General features: G+C 36.3%; 1 protein-coding gene across 1 annotated transcript in view; it reads right to left on the bottom strand.

Moving 5' to 3' along the window:
* IQCM (IQ motif containing M) overlaps nucleotides 1-13,357 on the bottom strand; it is a gene marked incomplete at both ends in the record, with an annotated part of 107,195 nt that overhangs the window by 11,083 nt on the left and 82,755 nt on the right. Inside the window, 1 exon segment of the mRNA XM_082315043.1 lies at nucleotides 11,951-12,109. Coding sequence (XP_082171169.1) covers nucleotides 11,951-12,109 — 159 coding nt within the window.

Consider the following 13,357-nt stretch of genomic DNA (forward strand, 5'->3'; position numbering starts at 1 on the left):
ACTACTTCCAAGCCTCACCTGAAAGATCTGCCTTGCTACCACATTTCAGAGCTCTACCCTGTTCACAGTAGTCACTGAGTCTTCGCAATAAAAACTCCTAATGCCCATATGTGGCAAGCATTTGCTGTTTACATAGCCATTAGCCAATCTTTCCAGAAGATTTCTTTCTTGCATGCCATTTTCTTACTCGGGTTACAAGTGCAAAAAACAGAGGCCTGTAGTAATATGTTTTAACAGGCAAAAACTCAAACATGAAGTCACAGCCACAATTTTTTTCAGATGTGCTTTTCAGCATAGTTTTAGGGCAACACAAAAAGCAATTTTTTTTCCTGCTTTCATGGTAAGATTTAGTTTAAAAGATATTTTCTTCAGGCTATCTACATTGAAAGCAAGATTTAATCAAGAATTACATTGCTTAATACTGCTTTGCAGAGCTTTGATTGATTGATTCGGCCCTCCCTTAGTCATATGACAAATGAATGGAATAAAGGATGAATAGCCTCCCTATCTGGTCTCTCCATGCTCTGTGGTGATCACGCCAGCTTTAGCAAAACTGCTTTTTAAGATCAGTCCGAAAAAGAAGGTCAGAGCCTATCACAAACTACTGTATCAAAGAAATATGCAAATCTTTCCTTGTTTCATATTCTCCTTAGCCTCCCACTACAATTATTAAATTACAGGGTATTAATAGAAACTAAATAAAGCACTCTGAAAAGACGAATTCCAAAGATGCAAAATTCAAATGCCAAACAGAAAGCATGCAATTAGGTTCTTAAATAATTCTTATCACATTTCATGCTAATATTAGCACTTCCAAAAAACAATAGAAAATTGCAATATTCCCAGAGACACTCCATTGAAACAGCATAGTGAGGCACAGAAAAAGAATCTTGGTGAATTCTTATATTTTGATGTTACACACAAATAACATTTATCTCCAGTTACAATAGTAAAAATCATTTTTCACTCCAAAAAGAGTTCGTAATATTTATATGGTGATAGTGAGAAAAAAATCGTTGGGTTTTTTTCTGAACCAATGCAATAGCAAAAATGAGGCTTTTCCACTTAAATTTTTCAGAGAGCACAAATTAGCACAAAATTTTACTTAATTGGGCTCTTCAAGTAAGTACGCAGCAACAAGCATTAGTCTCTGCTCATTGCTTTTTAAAACCTTTATGTCTATCCAGGTCCCATAGCCTTACAGATTTTAATGGCCTTAATGAAGAAAAAGAGCATTGTTATTCAATTTGACTCCAGCAGATCTCCATTCAGAATGACAATGTCGCCATTCACAATGCTATTGTTAGAGTTGTGTCATCCTTTCTATTTTAAATCTTGTTTTTCAGGGAGTTTTTAACTTGCTAGTAATTTTTCTTCCTTGAATCTCAGGCTTAGCTAATAAAGTTGGTCAGTCAGTCAGTCTGTCTGTCTATTATCTACACACATAATCTACATTCCTGCAGTACACAATGCTGACTGACAGAATCATCCGTTTGGTGAGTTATTCAGAACATCACTTTATACAGCTCAAAATCACTGTTGTTCTAAAAAGTGGGGTTTTGCAAATTATTTACCCACATACAGTCAAATTAATTTGGATTTCCTGATGACAAAAAGAATATAATTGAATATTTGCAGGACTGAGGTTTAAATATTTGCTTCTTACGGCTTGTGATTCTTTGTATGTACTAAATCTCCAAAATCTTTCTCGCCCAGAATGGGTATATAACAAGGCATAGAAACTGAGCGGACATTTTTTCATTTGATTTAATATCTTATAATATATTAAGCAATTTTACCACATTCAAGAGCATATTCTGTATTGGAGATTATTATATACCAGAGCAAGTTCATGAAAATCAAGTTTACATTTTGTACAACTGCAAATGTACAAAGGGACAAATCCTCGTAATTCAGATTGCCAGGTTACATCAAGGAAGGCAAAGGGAATGCAGGTCCCATCTATTTTGCTAAGTGAAAAAAAAGAGTAAAAGCCATTGTATTTCAGGAGGAAATGCAGGATCTGTGGATCCCCAAACTGTGTGAGTATCATTTCTCATAGATCATCTTGGCCATTACTCAATTCCTTTTGAGAATGGTCTTGCAGGCAGCCCCAGGATCTGTGCACCATCTCCATAGACATAAATATTCCATCTTCCTCTTTTCATGTTAGAACTGCTTTGGCCTCAGAGACAGGGGATCTTCTGTGATTGTGGATGCCTGATTACCATCCTTGAAGAATGTCAGCACATCTACAATAGAGCTCAGCTCTCACACCTTCTACATCCTACGTTCTCACAGGATTTTCTTTAGCTAACCCAAACAGCCCATCTGCCTTGCATGCGGTTGGAACGTGAAGAACTTTTCTGTTTCATAAATCTGATCACTACACTGTTGCTTCTACATATTAATGGTGCTAGAACAGCTGCTTCACATTTAAATCTCCTTTGCTTCCATGTATTGTATTGGTAACCCTAAAATGGATTTTCTACTACACAGTGGGCTGTGATCCAAACCAGGAATTGACCGTAACCTGGAGTTAGACGCCATCTCAGTGTGATATCAAATATTCACTTTAGGGTATACAGTTTGCAATAACATACACCAAGAACTAGCTGGAGCAGGAATGAGAGTTGGGTATTAGCTGAGCATCCTCAGCAGTGCAGCTCTCAGAGAAAAAATTACTATATCTAGAAGAAAATATTGCTTTCGAAATGCTGGACCAACTGCTGGGAAAAATTGGAAGGTGAGAGGAACAGATGGCTCTCTCTTAGACCAGGGAAGACTGAAGGGAGACAGTAGGATTGAAAAAAAGTGAAAAAACCTAATATCTGAACTCCCCTTCCCTCGTCTTACTCTCCTCCCTCTCTTCTCTCAGAAGAACTAAATACTGCAAGTTTGGAATAACCGGTATGACTGCAGAAGTCACCAAAAGAGTACCAGAGCGTGGAGAAAAAGCTTTCAGCCCATGAGAACTGCACTCACGGAGCCACGCTTGATCCATCCAAAATGCTCAGTAAGTGAAAACGGGTTTCTGGAAGAAAAGAATTACTTACCAGTTTAGGCTTAGACCCTTGCTCTGGAGCTGACATCAGAGGTCAGATTAGACATAGACTTCTGTATCCTCCTTCATTTAAGAGGTGCCTACAATGGAAATTTAAATAATCTTTTCTTCCCTGAAAATTATTTTTACTATCAGCTAACCAATATATCCGCTGTTTTATAAAATAATGTTTCTATACACATAGCTGTATCAATTACGTATATCTATGAAGGCTGCTGACTTGATTTTCTAATCAGAAAGTTTTTTAAACATGATTTCTTGCTCTAAAAGGTGTTCGCTTTAAGATCACCATTGCAGAAGTGGAAGTTTCCCATTTACTAGCTGGCAGTATAGTCAGAATATGCTTTGAGCTGACTAGATGTATTATCACCTGTCAGCTATTTAGAGCTCCTATTAAGTTAGAAGATAGACCCACACTGAGTCGGGGAAAACTACATCTGCTTCCAGGCATCAAACTGACATTTCCTGGAAAGAAAACGCCCCACCTGTTCACTATAGTCTTTGGAGCTGCCAATAGGGCAAGCAGACATTATTTTCAGGATAACCAACTGAAAACAGATTAGCGAATACTAAAACTTTGCCATTACATTATTAACTCCAGTACGTTACTCAGGACTGGAAGCATTTGTATTAAATATGGCACCTGCTGGAGACTGTTCAAGAGAACAAATCAGATACAGGAATAAGGCCAGTAACAATGACTCTGGGGGGAAAAAATGCCCCGAAATAAATGGATTCCTATTTTCCTAGTACTTTGACTAGAAACTGTCTTCTCATTGATGCTTATCACTTTCGTATAACATGGCCAATGTTTTATTGATCTATGAGTCTATTCATCCCGGAGCCTGGTTTTATGTGATGCAGCAATGAATATAACTGCAGGTACTCAGCTTCTCATGTCTCTGTGGATAATTTGTCATACTCACCAGCCAGTATTGAGATGCCATGAGGAACTCAAACAATCGGATCACTAAAATCATTGGTTTAAATATCTTCATTTGAATTATATCTTCTGAAATGTATTTCCTGCTGACAAAGGAAGGAGTTTGCTAAGCAACAGCTTCAGCATTTCTTCTTGTGATTGAAACCCTGAGAGCAGTTATAAATACTAGAAAGTGGAATGCCTGGGCCATAGAAGATATTCAGCAATCTGATTCCTGTTACATTAAAAATCAGCACTGGCATCAAGTGAAACAGATGTAAGCAATGTTTTACCTATAGTAGCCAAAGCAAATGCAAGCAGGCATTTTAGCAGGATTACAACGCATGTAGTTTACATTGGTTTCAAAGACATTCACTAAATATTTTGTATATTTTTAAACAATATAATTTTAAAACATTATAGGAAAACAAAATAAACATATTTGTGAAAACCAGCACACTAACTAGTTAGATCAGGCAAAAAGAATATAAATTCTTACGGTATGGTAATAAACAGTAAATATGTTTCAAGAGCCGAGAAAGTAGGATTTAAAGAATTTCTAGTTTCATAAAATGTAATTCACTTCTAGGGTTTTAGAAATCAATCTTGCCAATGGATTTCATATTCTAAGGACTGCAAGCATGAATCACAGTTTTGACAGTACCAAATTTCTTGACTGTACACATGAAGCTATATTTGTGTTTGGTTAATTGAAAAAGTGTTTTTTAAAAGAAAAAGCCTCTCTAGTACAATTACCTTTCTCTCCAAACCCCCCCTTCCCACTAGCCTTGCATTTCTTAAAATAATCAGGAAGATACTAAGCTATCTCCAGATACCTATATGGGAAGGGTAAGTGGCAATTGTGATGTTAAAAAACAAATGTTATTCTGAAACGCTGTCTTGCGTACAGCTTCATCATTCTGAGTATCATGTTCACTAACTGTAATATTGCAATTTTGGTTTCTAATGGATGTGATTTCAGGGTTACGCTTGCATCATTCCCAACAGAATTTTGAAATACAGCTCTTCTTGCTGTGGAATTCCAAAGCTTTTAAGTTATTAAAATTGTATGTCTTTGTATATTTGCTATAGATACAAAACAGTGCAGTAATTTGTTTGAGGTAATTATGGTCCTCTGAAGTCAAGGCTTTGTTGCAATGGCTAGAGTCAAACCTGAATGCCTTTTAGAATTTGCTCAGAATTTTTTTCTGCTATCTACCCTAAACTGAGAAAAATGTTAGCAAATCAGTTGATTTACTGATTGCATATATGTGCCAGTAACCACAAAAGATGAAACTTAAATTTTCCTTTTGTATGTAATGTTTTAATATAGGAACTAAAAGATAACACGGTGTTCCTATTCTACTAGTTCTTCATAAAGAACTGCCTGCATTTTACTATTTTACATGAATTATGAAATCCTTATTCAAGGGAACTCTCAATAAGGAAACCCACATATTTTGCTAGTATTTCTAATAAATGGACTAGTAGTATAGTTAATAAATGGGACAATTTCATTATCTTTCCTGCTCAGGAGATTAATTTAGTTCCATATTCTTGTAGCTAAAAGCAGAATTTTTTAGATTCAACTAACTTTCCAGCATTCTGGTTAATTTGCAAGCAAAAATGATTTTCACTCCTTTTTATTATCGCACAGATTTCTGCATGTAACTGTTGGGACACAAATTACCTCCGGAGTATTTGCAGAGTAGGACAAATATTTCTTGTTCTGCCATGAATTCATCAACAATGTTTCTCAGAACTCTAAATCCCTAATTCAAGGGCAGAATTCCAGCTAGATTCATACTGGAATCCTTTATGATCTCTTTGCAAGATCCTTGCAGACCTTTAAGATATCTTGATTTTATAAACTCTCTAACAAAGGCTACCTTGACTCTGGATTTCAATTAGGATTCATGGTTTTGGCCCACTAGGTTGATAAATAACTCCATTTAATCATGTAATTGCAAACAAAAAAAAAATCTCTTTATGATACTATTATTTGATTATCATTCCTTAGAAAGGATTACATCTTGCTTCATGATAAGCAGCAAATGACAATGCAGTAAAAAACAGCAGTTAAGAAAAGAACATACAAATATTTTTGGCTGTTATCTTTGATATTTTTTAAATTTGTCTTGGTTCACAATGAAATAATGATACTTCAGTTAAGTAGAACTTTAAAAAAAGTGACAGCTTGATTAAAAATTTTCTCTTTTATTTTGAAGGGGTTGAAATATGTATTTCAAATTTATTGAAGGAGATTTTTAAACAAAAAAGTATCACTGAAGAATACTGACATCTTTCACTTAGAGGATGCAGAAAAAAGGATGCCAACTACTTGAGTCAAAAATAAAAACATTTATAAAAACCAGTAGCTGCACTTTCCTTAAACAATCTGATGTGATAAAATAAATAATAATTATATATGTATAATGTTCATATATATTTATACATAAGTGCATGTATGTATGTACATACATATACAATTCTCTATTTCTCATTATTAAAGTATTTTGGAAAGTTTATTCTTAGCAGATGCATTATGTTGTGTTTGTTTTCAAAAACGGAAAAAGAAATGCTACACTAATACCAGTCCTCACAAGTTGCAATGAATTATGCTTTACATTTAAGAAATATCAGTTTAGTCTAATAGATGTAGAACAGTTTAGAAATTATCCTAAATCTGCATTTTTAGGATTCTAGATAATCCTGCAACACTTCAAAATGGTTTAGGCTCTGAATACACGCCCAGAATAATTTGAGCACTTTTAGTGGCATTTTTCCATAATTCTACCTTGGGCATGTCTCTGCATCTTTTGAGCAAACATTCAGATGAACGGGCTTGAGTAATGCAAAGCCTATTTGAAAGTCAATATGAAGTCTTCATGCTCCATTACTTGTGTTTCAGTGGGCTCAGTTAATCAAATCAGGAAACAGAAATAGAACTGTGAGATTTAATTGACTAGTCACAAACATGCATGCAGGTCAGTTTTCAAACTCAGACTTTGCAATGTGATGGATGAAATTTTAGAAAATTGCAGCCACTCCAAGAACCTCTTAAAGACAAAATTAGACAAGTGTGGACTTTTCTCAATTATTGGATACATTTCATTGCTAAATTATTACCAACCCAAGTGCCACATTCACAGAATCACATGAAAATAGGACTAGAAGGGACGTGACATCTCCCTTTTGCCTTCTTCTAAAGAAATTTCAAACACTATTTTTCCACTTTTTGTGAAATAAAATTCTTCCTTTCTGAGCAGTCCAGCTGTCATTTCCAATATTTTAAAAGGACTTTTATGCTGAACTTTACTTCAGATTCCTTTGATATCCAACACAGCTCAGGAAGCTAAGGTGTGCTCTAATGTGAAATGCCACAGAGTAAAAGAGCCACAATTCTCACCTTAAGTGAGGCACTAAGATGCCACTGCATTACCTACAACTTCTGCAAACACTCGTGTTGATGTGCAGCTTTTCTGTCCTGCTGCATACCCTGCAAACCTTTGGAAAATAAAGGCCTTGCAGTAGGGAGCTTGAGCTTTCATTTGCGAGTCCAAATGCTGCATTCCAATATGCTTTTTAGAGACAGCTTTACAATCCCCCAAACTAGAGCAAGCCATACTGCCAGACTAAGACAGAGGAAGAAGCAGCTTTGCAAAAATGCAAAGGAAAAAATATAAACATACGGTAGATATTGCTAGCCTAGCCCACTGGGCATATATTGTTGGTCACAGCATGGATCTGACACTGTGGGGTATATTTACAGCATGGGGTGTGGAGAACTACACACACAAACAATCGTGAGAACAGTATATTTTTTCTTATGTGAAACGCATTGAAAATTGACCCTGTTGGGATGTAAATGGGGAATTGGATTGTTGTGGAAATTCTACTGGTTTGTGTGCTTTTTAAGTGTTGAATTTTCTTTTTAAGTGATCAAAAGTGTCTTTGAGGCACAACAGTCAAAGATGGCAAAGACCACATATTGCTCTAATTCTGGTCTTCACGACATCTTGCAGAGATTAATGCTTGACAGATATTATTAGAACTTTTTATTCCTTTATCCCAAACTGACACCATATGAAAAGCTTGCCATGATAGCTCTTCAGTATCTACTCTCTTTATTTTCAAAGTTATATCATGTAAATTAAACTGGGAAAGTCACATCAAAGCTAAAAGTAAAAACTAATATGCACTACATACAGACATTTAAACACCTGCCATAGCCTCTCTTGCTCAGGTAGTAGAATAATCACTCTACCCCTTGAAGTATGAGGGCTTCAGCCTTCCGTTTTACATTGCTTCCTCTCTGCTTCTTCCTTTCCTCATGGAATTGCTGAGTCCATGTTTGCAAAGCTTCTTATGTACACGATAAGACTGAACAAGAATGCAATTCTCCTAATTAGTAGGACACGGTACTTTCAGGGCCATCTTATCAGAGTTTAGTCTAGCAGCGAAAGGAAAGGTTGATGGAATTGTGTCTGTTCTGAATATCCCAGGAAACCATCCCTGGCAGAGATTCTTTACACCCGTGAGATAGCTAGCGATGAGTGCAGAGTCTGCTGTGGGCATACACCAGCATGTCATAAGGGACTGATCTACATCACCACTGAACATTTCTATTGACTTCTAGAGGCTCTGGTAGTAAACAGTGGATTTCTAAATTAGTTTCTCAAGGAAAGGCTTCCCTTCAAAAACCTTTTGCAACCTTACTTCTCCATTTGAATTAACCACACTAAGTCCATTGCTGTACTATCAATATTGCTAATTTCAAGGAATATACATATCCCCAGCAAGCACAATAACATTAAATTTTTGTGGTATTGCTTCTTTGTTGCAATAAAACATTGAAAAAAGTCTTATTTTATGGCTAAAAAAAAAAAAAAAGTCTTGGTTCCATAGAGGAACAAGACTTTTGTAACAGATAAAGGAAGGACACAATTTTTTACTTTAACTAGCAAAAAAAAAATATTGTACCACAAGCCTAATAGAGAATAGCTAACTCTATGTCATTGTTGATAGTGTTATACAGCTTAGTATTTATTTCAAATATTGCTCACACAGCAAAATAAAAGTATTGATCAGTCACCCATGCCATTATTTAAATAAGGAAACCATGCCTTCTTTCACTTAAAAGCACTTCAGAAAAGTGAATTTGAAATACTGTCCCATTTTCAAATATCAAAACTGGGATATATGGAAAGTTGAAATGCTTGCAAAACTTACCATAGTGACAAAATTCAATGTGAATTAAACCTTGATGTCCTGACTCTTCACGACAATCAGTAAAGCAATCTGAATACAAGAGCTGGCAAATAAATTGAGTAGGAAGATGCATTTTCATATAGTCATGTTTCCAAGGGGAAATGAATATTATCTTCTATTTTCCAGTTAAAAATACAGTGGAGATTACTCAGCCTTAAAAGAGATGTTAGCACACTACTTACTGGTAATGTAGGAGCAATAACAGTTGACATAAGTGCAGAAGTGTTATAAAAACATGCCTTGTGTATCAATGATATGAAAAAAAGATTGTATTTTAAAAAGTTTAAAAGCTTAATTTCTGCTTATTTAAGCACACATAGAATTTTTATACTTAGATTAGAAATTAGCAGTACATTGTACCAGAATCCATAATTTACATATATGGTATAAATATATGCCTGTAGGAACTTCCACATTTGAGTTAAATACATTCACAGTTGAAGGATTATTTATCTTGGCTTAGATCTTTACCAAATAGTAAAAGCCCTGCCTACAGATGAGTTGGTAAGTGGGTGTTCACTGCTTCACAGTTACCCGCTGAAAGCTCAATGTATCTCAGAAGCCACAGAAACAGACACAATAAGCTAAAAAGGGCTGTATGAATCTTGTAGCGTTTATGAGTATTAATGGTGGAACACACAATAAATTTCCAGGGCTATCCAGAGCTAAAATGCTTATTGGAAGAGGAGTCTGAGCTACAGAAAGTCCTCCTTCAATAGATTAATCTCTTTTCAAGGCAACTACTGCATCTCTCTTGTCAACCACTTTAATAACTGCTGTAATTCAAGAAGATGCAATACTCTGGTCACTGAGCAAAACAGCTCAAAAGCCCTCCAGAGGTAGATCTTACCATATACATCATAATCTCATCTGAAAATCTATTTTTGTCTCCTCCACTATTCTTGTCTATATTATAATCAAAATCTGACAGACCAATATGCTATCAAAGATCTGAATAAGCATTTTAAATGAAAAGTCATTATCTAGAATATTGACTAGCATGAGGAGAGCATTTAAATACTTCAGGTCTTGGCAGACTTCAATAATTTCTTAAAAATGGCACCTGTCTACAAGTGTTTTATACCAGCCTTGCTGCATTAAAATCAATGAATTTATGACTATTTCCAGCAGACAGGGATCTGGCCCAAAGAAGGTATAATTCAGGACAGTAACAGTTCAAGCACAGTTAAAGACAGTCCTAATGGTACATCAAAAACAGGGAAAAGTTTTTGTACGTTTGCCTTAAAAGTACCTTTTATGTCTGCAGGTAAAAAAAATTCCTTTAGATTTCATTTTCAGAGGCTTACAGCTGTTAGAGTAATGAATTATTACTTATGAAAATATAGTAATGAAAAATTAGTTTAAAAACAGATCCTGCAACTTAGAGTTCGAGTGAGATAGAAAGTTATTTTTTTAATAATAGTTTCTTCAGCACAGCAGCTGTCATGAGGACACTTGTGAAAAGAGCTGGGAGAAGGACACTGTCTTATTAACACATCAAGGATGAGCACAACTGTCTTAAATTCAATCCAATGCTCTTTTCATCAGAATGCAGCACAAGAACATTGAACGTTGTCTGGACAAAGGATGGCTCTCACTCTCCTCTGCCTCTTATTCCTTCTTTCCACCAATCTTCTGATTTATATACACATTTGAAAAATAATCTATGCTTGCTGAGATGGACATTTGTCTTTCAGTGTCCTTAAATTCCACATTTTTGTGCGACCTACAGAGTGCTGTCTTTGGGCCAACATCCTAGAAACAGGCTTAGAGCCTAAATGAACTGCAGGAAATTGCCATGAAGGTGTGGGAGTAACTGACAAGATTTTGGCCTTGAGTTTTTAGCATACAGCTTGGTTGCTATTACCTGGCAAAGTAAGGGAAAAGGGTATAAGAAGTGCAAATCATGGACCGTTTCCCATACAGACTTTAGCCTGATGTTTTCTCTGACTCCAAGCTTGTTACAAGGAAAACTCTTTATTCTGATGTTAAGGAACCAAAAACCCAACCTGCTACACACTTCATAGCTTTGTGGAGGTTTTTAATTGATTTTTTCCTTTTATTTTCACCTCTCTCCTGCTCACATAATCCCTGACTGCAGTCATCGTCCCTTTCTCAGTGGAATCCTGCCCTGAGACACGTTAAGTGTATCAGCTTAGACTTTGCAGTAGCACTGTACCCTCAATGCTAGCACAACCCAGAGAGGCATCCTTCTCTCCTCTATCCTTTTCACCTCTTCTCTTCAGCATACACACTGTGCATCCTTTCTGCACATCCAGATTCATTTGCATGTAAATGTGGAGTTCCTGTGCCTACGATTCTGAGGCAAAAGTGGCAGAAAAACAGCTCTGCCCCTGAATTTGAACCTTCAAAGAGATGACAACTTAATGCCCTTCTTAGTATTAACACACATAGAAAAAACATTACAGGTTAAGTGTGAGGCTCAGTTGCTGAGTGAGTTGGAAACTCCTGAAAACTAAGGATTTTATCTCATGCTATGGAAAGCCAATGGGTAAACTAACTCAATTTTTGGAAAGTATACATCAGTTACTCAGCAGCGGGGGAGGTGGTGGTAAATTTGTTTGTGGAGATGTATATACCACATATACAGGTTCTAATAGACGATATGGAAGGTGCAACACCTTCATGCGCTTCATTACATTCATATCCTTCTGAGGGGTTGAAATTTTTACCTGATTTCTTGGATCCATCTTTTCCATCCATGAGAGGGTGCACCCATGGTAGTGGCACTGTAATTAGGTTCTTCACTTTTGCACCAAGAGGAGGAAATAATGTGAAAGCCATTTCAATTGCTTGATGCTTTTTGATGCTTCTTACAGCAGCAGTGGAAGCTGAAGAAAAGAAAAAAAATGTATAATGACCAACATCTTTCCTCTGAAATATATATAAATGCAATTGACAGTCACAGTAATAACCTGTGCAGATAGATTTCCTTTTGTTACTTAACTGAAACACATTAGGATGGAATTGTGAACTTCAGCAAGTTAAAAGATTGAGATGTATCTAGGCTTATCAGATGTGTGGCTGCTGGATGTGATTAAAAAACAGGACAAAGGTGTCCAGTCTGGAAAGATTTAACTGATTATTGTTCTAATACTTCAGCTAGTTCAATATGCAGATGTGTTCTGTAATGACACTCACTAAATAATACAGTTCAATCTTTTCTGAGTAGAGTCCAGTGATAAGCATGACTAAAATTTTCAAAGGCATTCAAAACTTAAAGGAAGATGAATGTGTAATTATTCTTCAGCCTTTTGAAATTCTCAAGCTTGATACTTACTGTTTATCGATCACAAACTGTAGCACACCTGAAGTTAGACCATTAAATTACATGGTTAAATGAAATATTTGTTAACAGTACCCTATTAAAAAACAAAAAGAGCTAAAATTTCAGGCAAGAAACTATTCTCACCATACTTTATACACTGATCTCCAACAGCAGCTGATCATAACTTATTTTTAAAAATGGAACAACTCCGACGTGAAAAAGAGTCCATAAAGGAGTCTGATCCTGTAAGTGTACCTCACGCACGTACTTCTACTGCACTCAGGAAGCATGAGTCCTCATGAGACCAAGGAGCTTTGGCACTCAGATATGGAGGGCTCACTTCCTTGGAAGCTATAGCTTTGTTCCTGACTGCAGGAACAGTTAAAGCAATGTAAATTTCTGGATATGACCTTTTAGTAGCAACAATTAGAATTACCTCTCTAGAAGCATGTCAGGGGTGGGAGCGGGGTCAGTTTTCCCTTCTGATTAACATCCAAATGCAATCCATGTCCAGGATGCTGATACTGACGGCCAAGGTAAGAAACCTGTTGCATCCTTTAGAAAAGGGAAATGAGCCAAATGCCTTATAGCATTGCATTGCTAGCGGTCTTGGTCTTTAACCATTTGGGCTTGCTGTGATGTAATCCCAGCTGGCAATTAAGCCCCGCACAGCTGCTTGCTCACTCCCCACCCCATGGGGGAGAGAATCAGAAGAGAAAAAGTGAGAAAACTCGTGGGTTGAGATAAAGACAGTTTCATAGGTAAAGCAAAAGCCACACACACAAGCAAAGCAAAACAAGGAATTCATTCA

Source organism: Platalea leucorodia (assembly GCF_965183815.1).
Source record: "Platalea leucorodia genome assembly, chromosome: 6".
NCBI lineage: Eukaryota > Metazoa > Chordata > Aves > Pelecaniformes > Threskiornithidae > Platalea > Platalea leucorodia.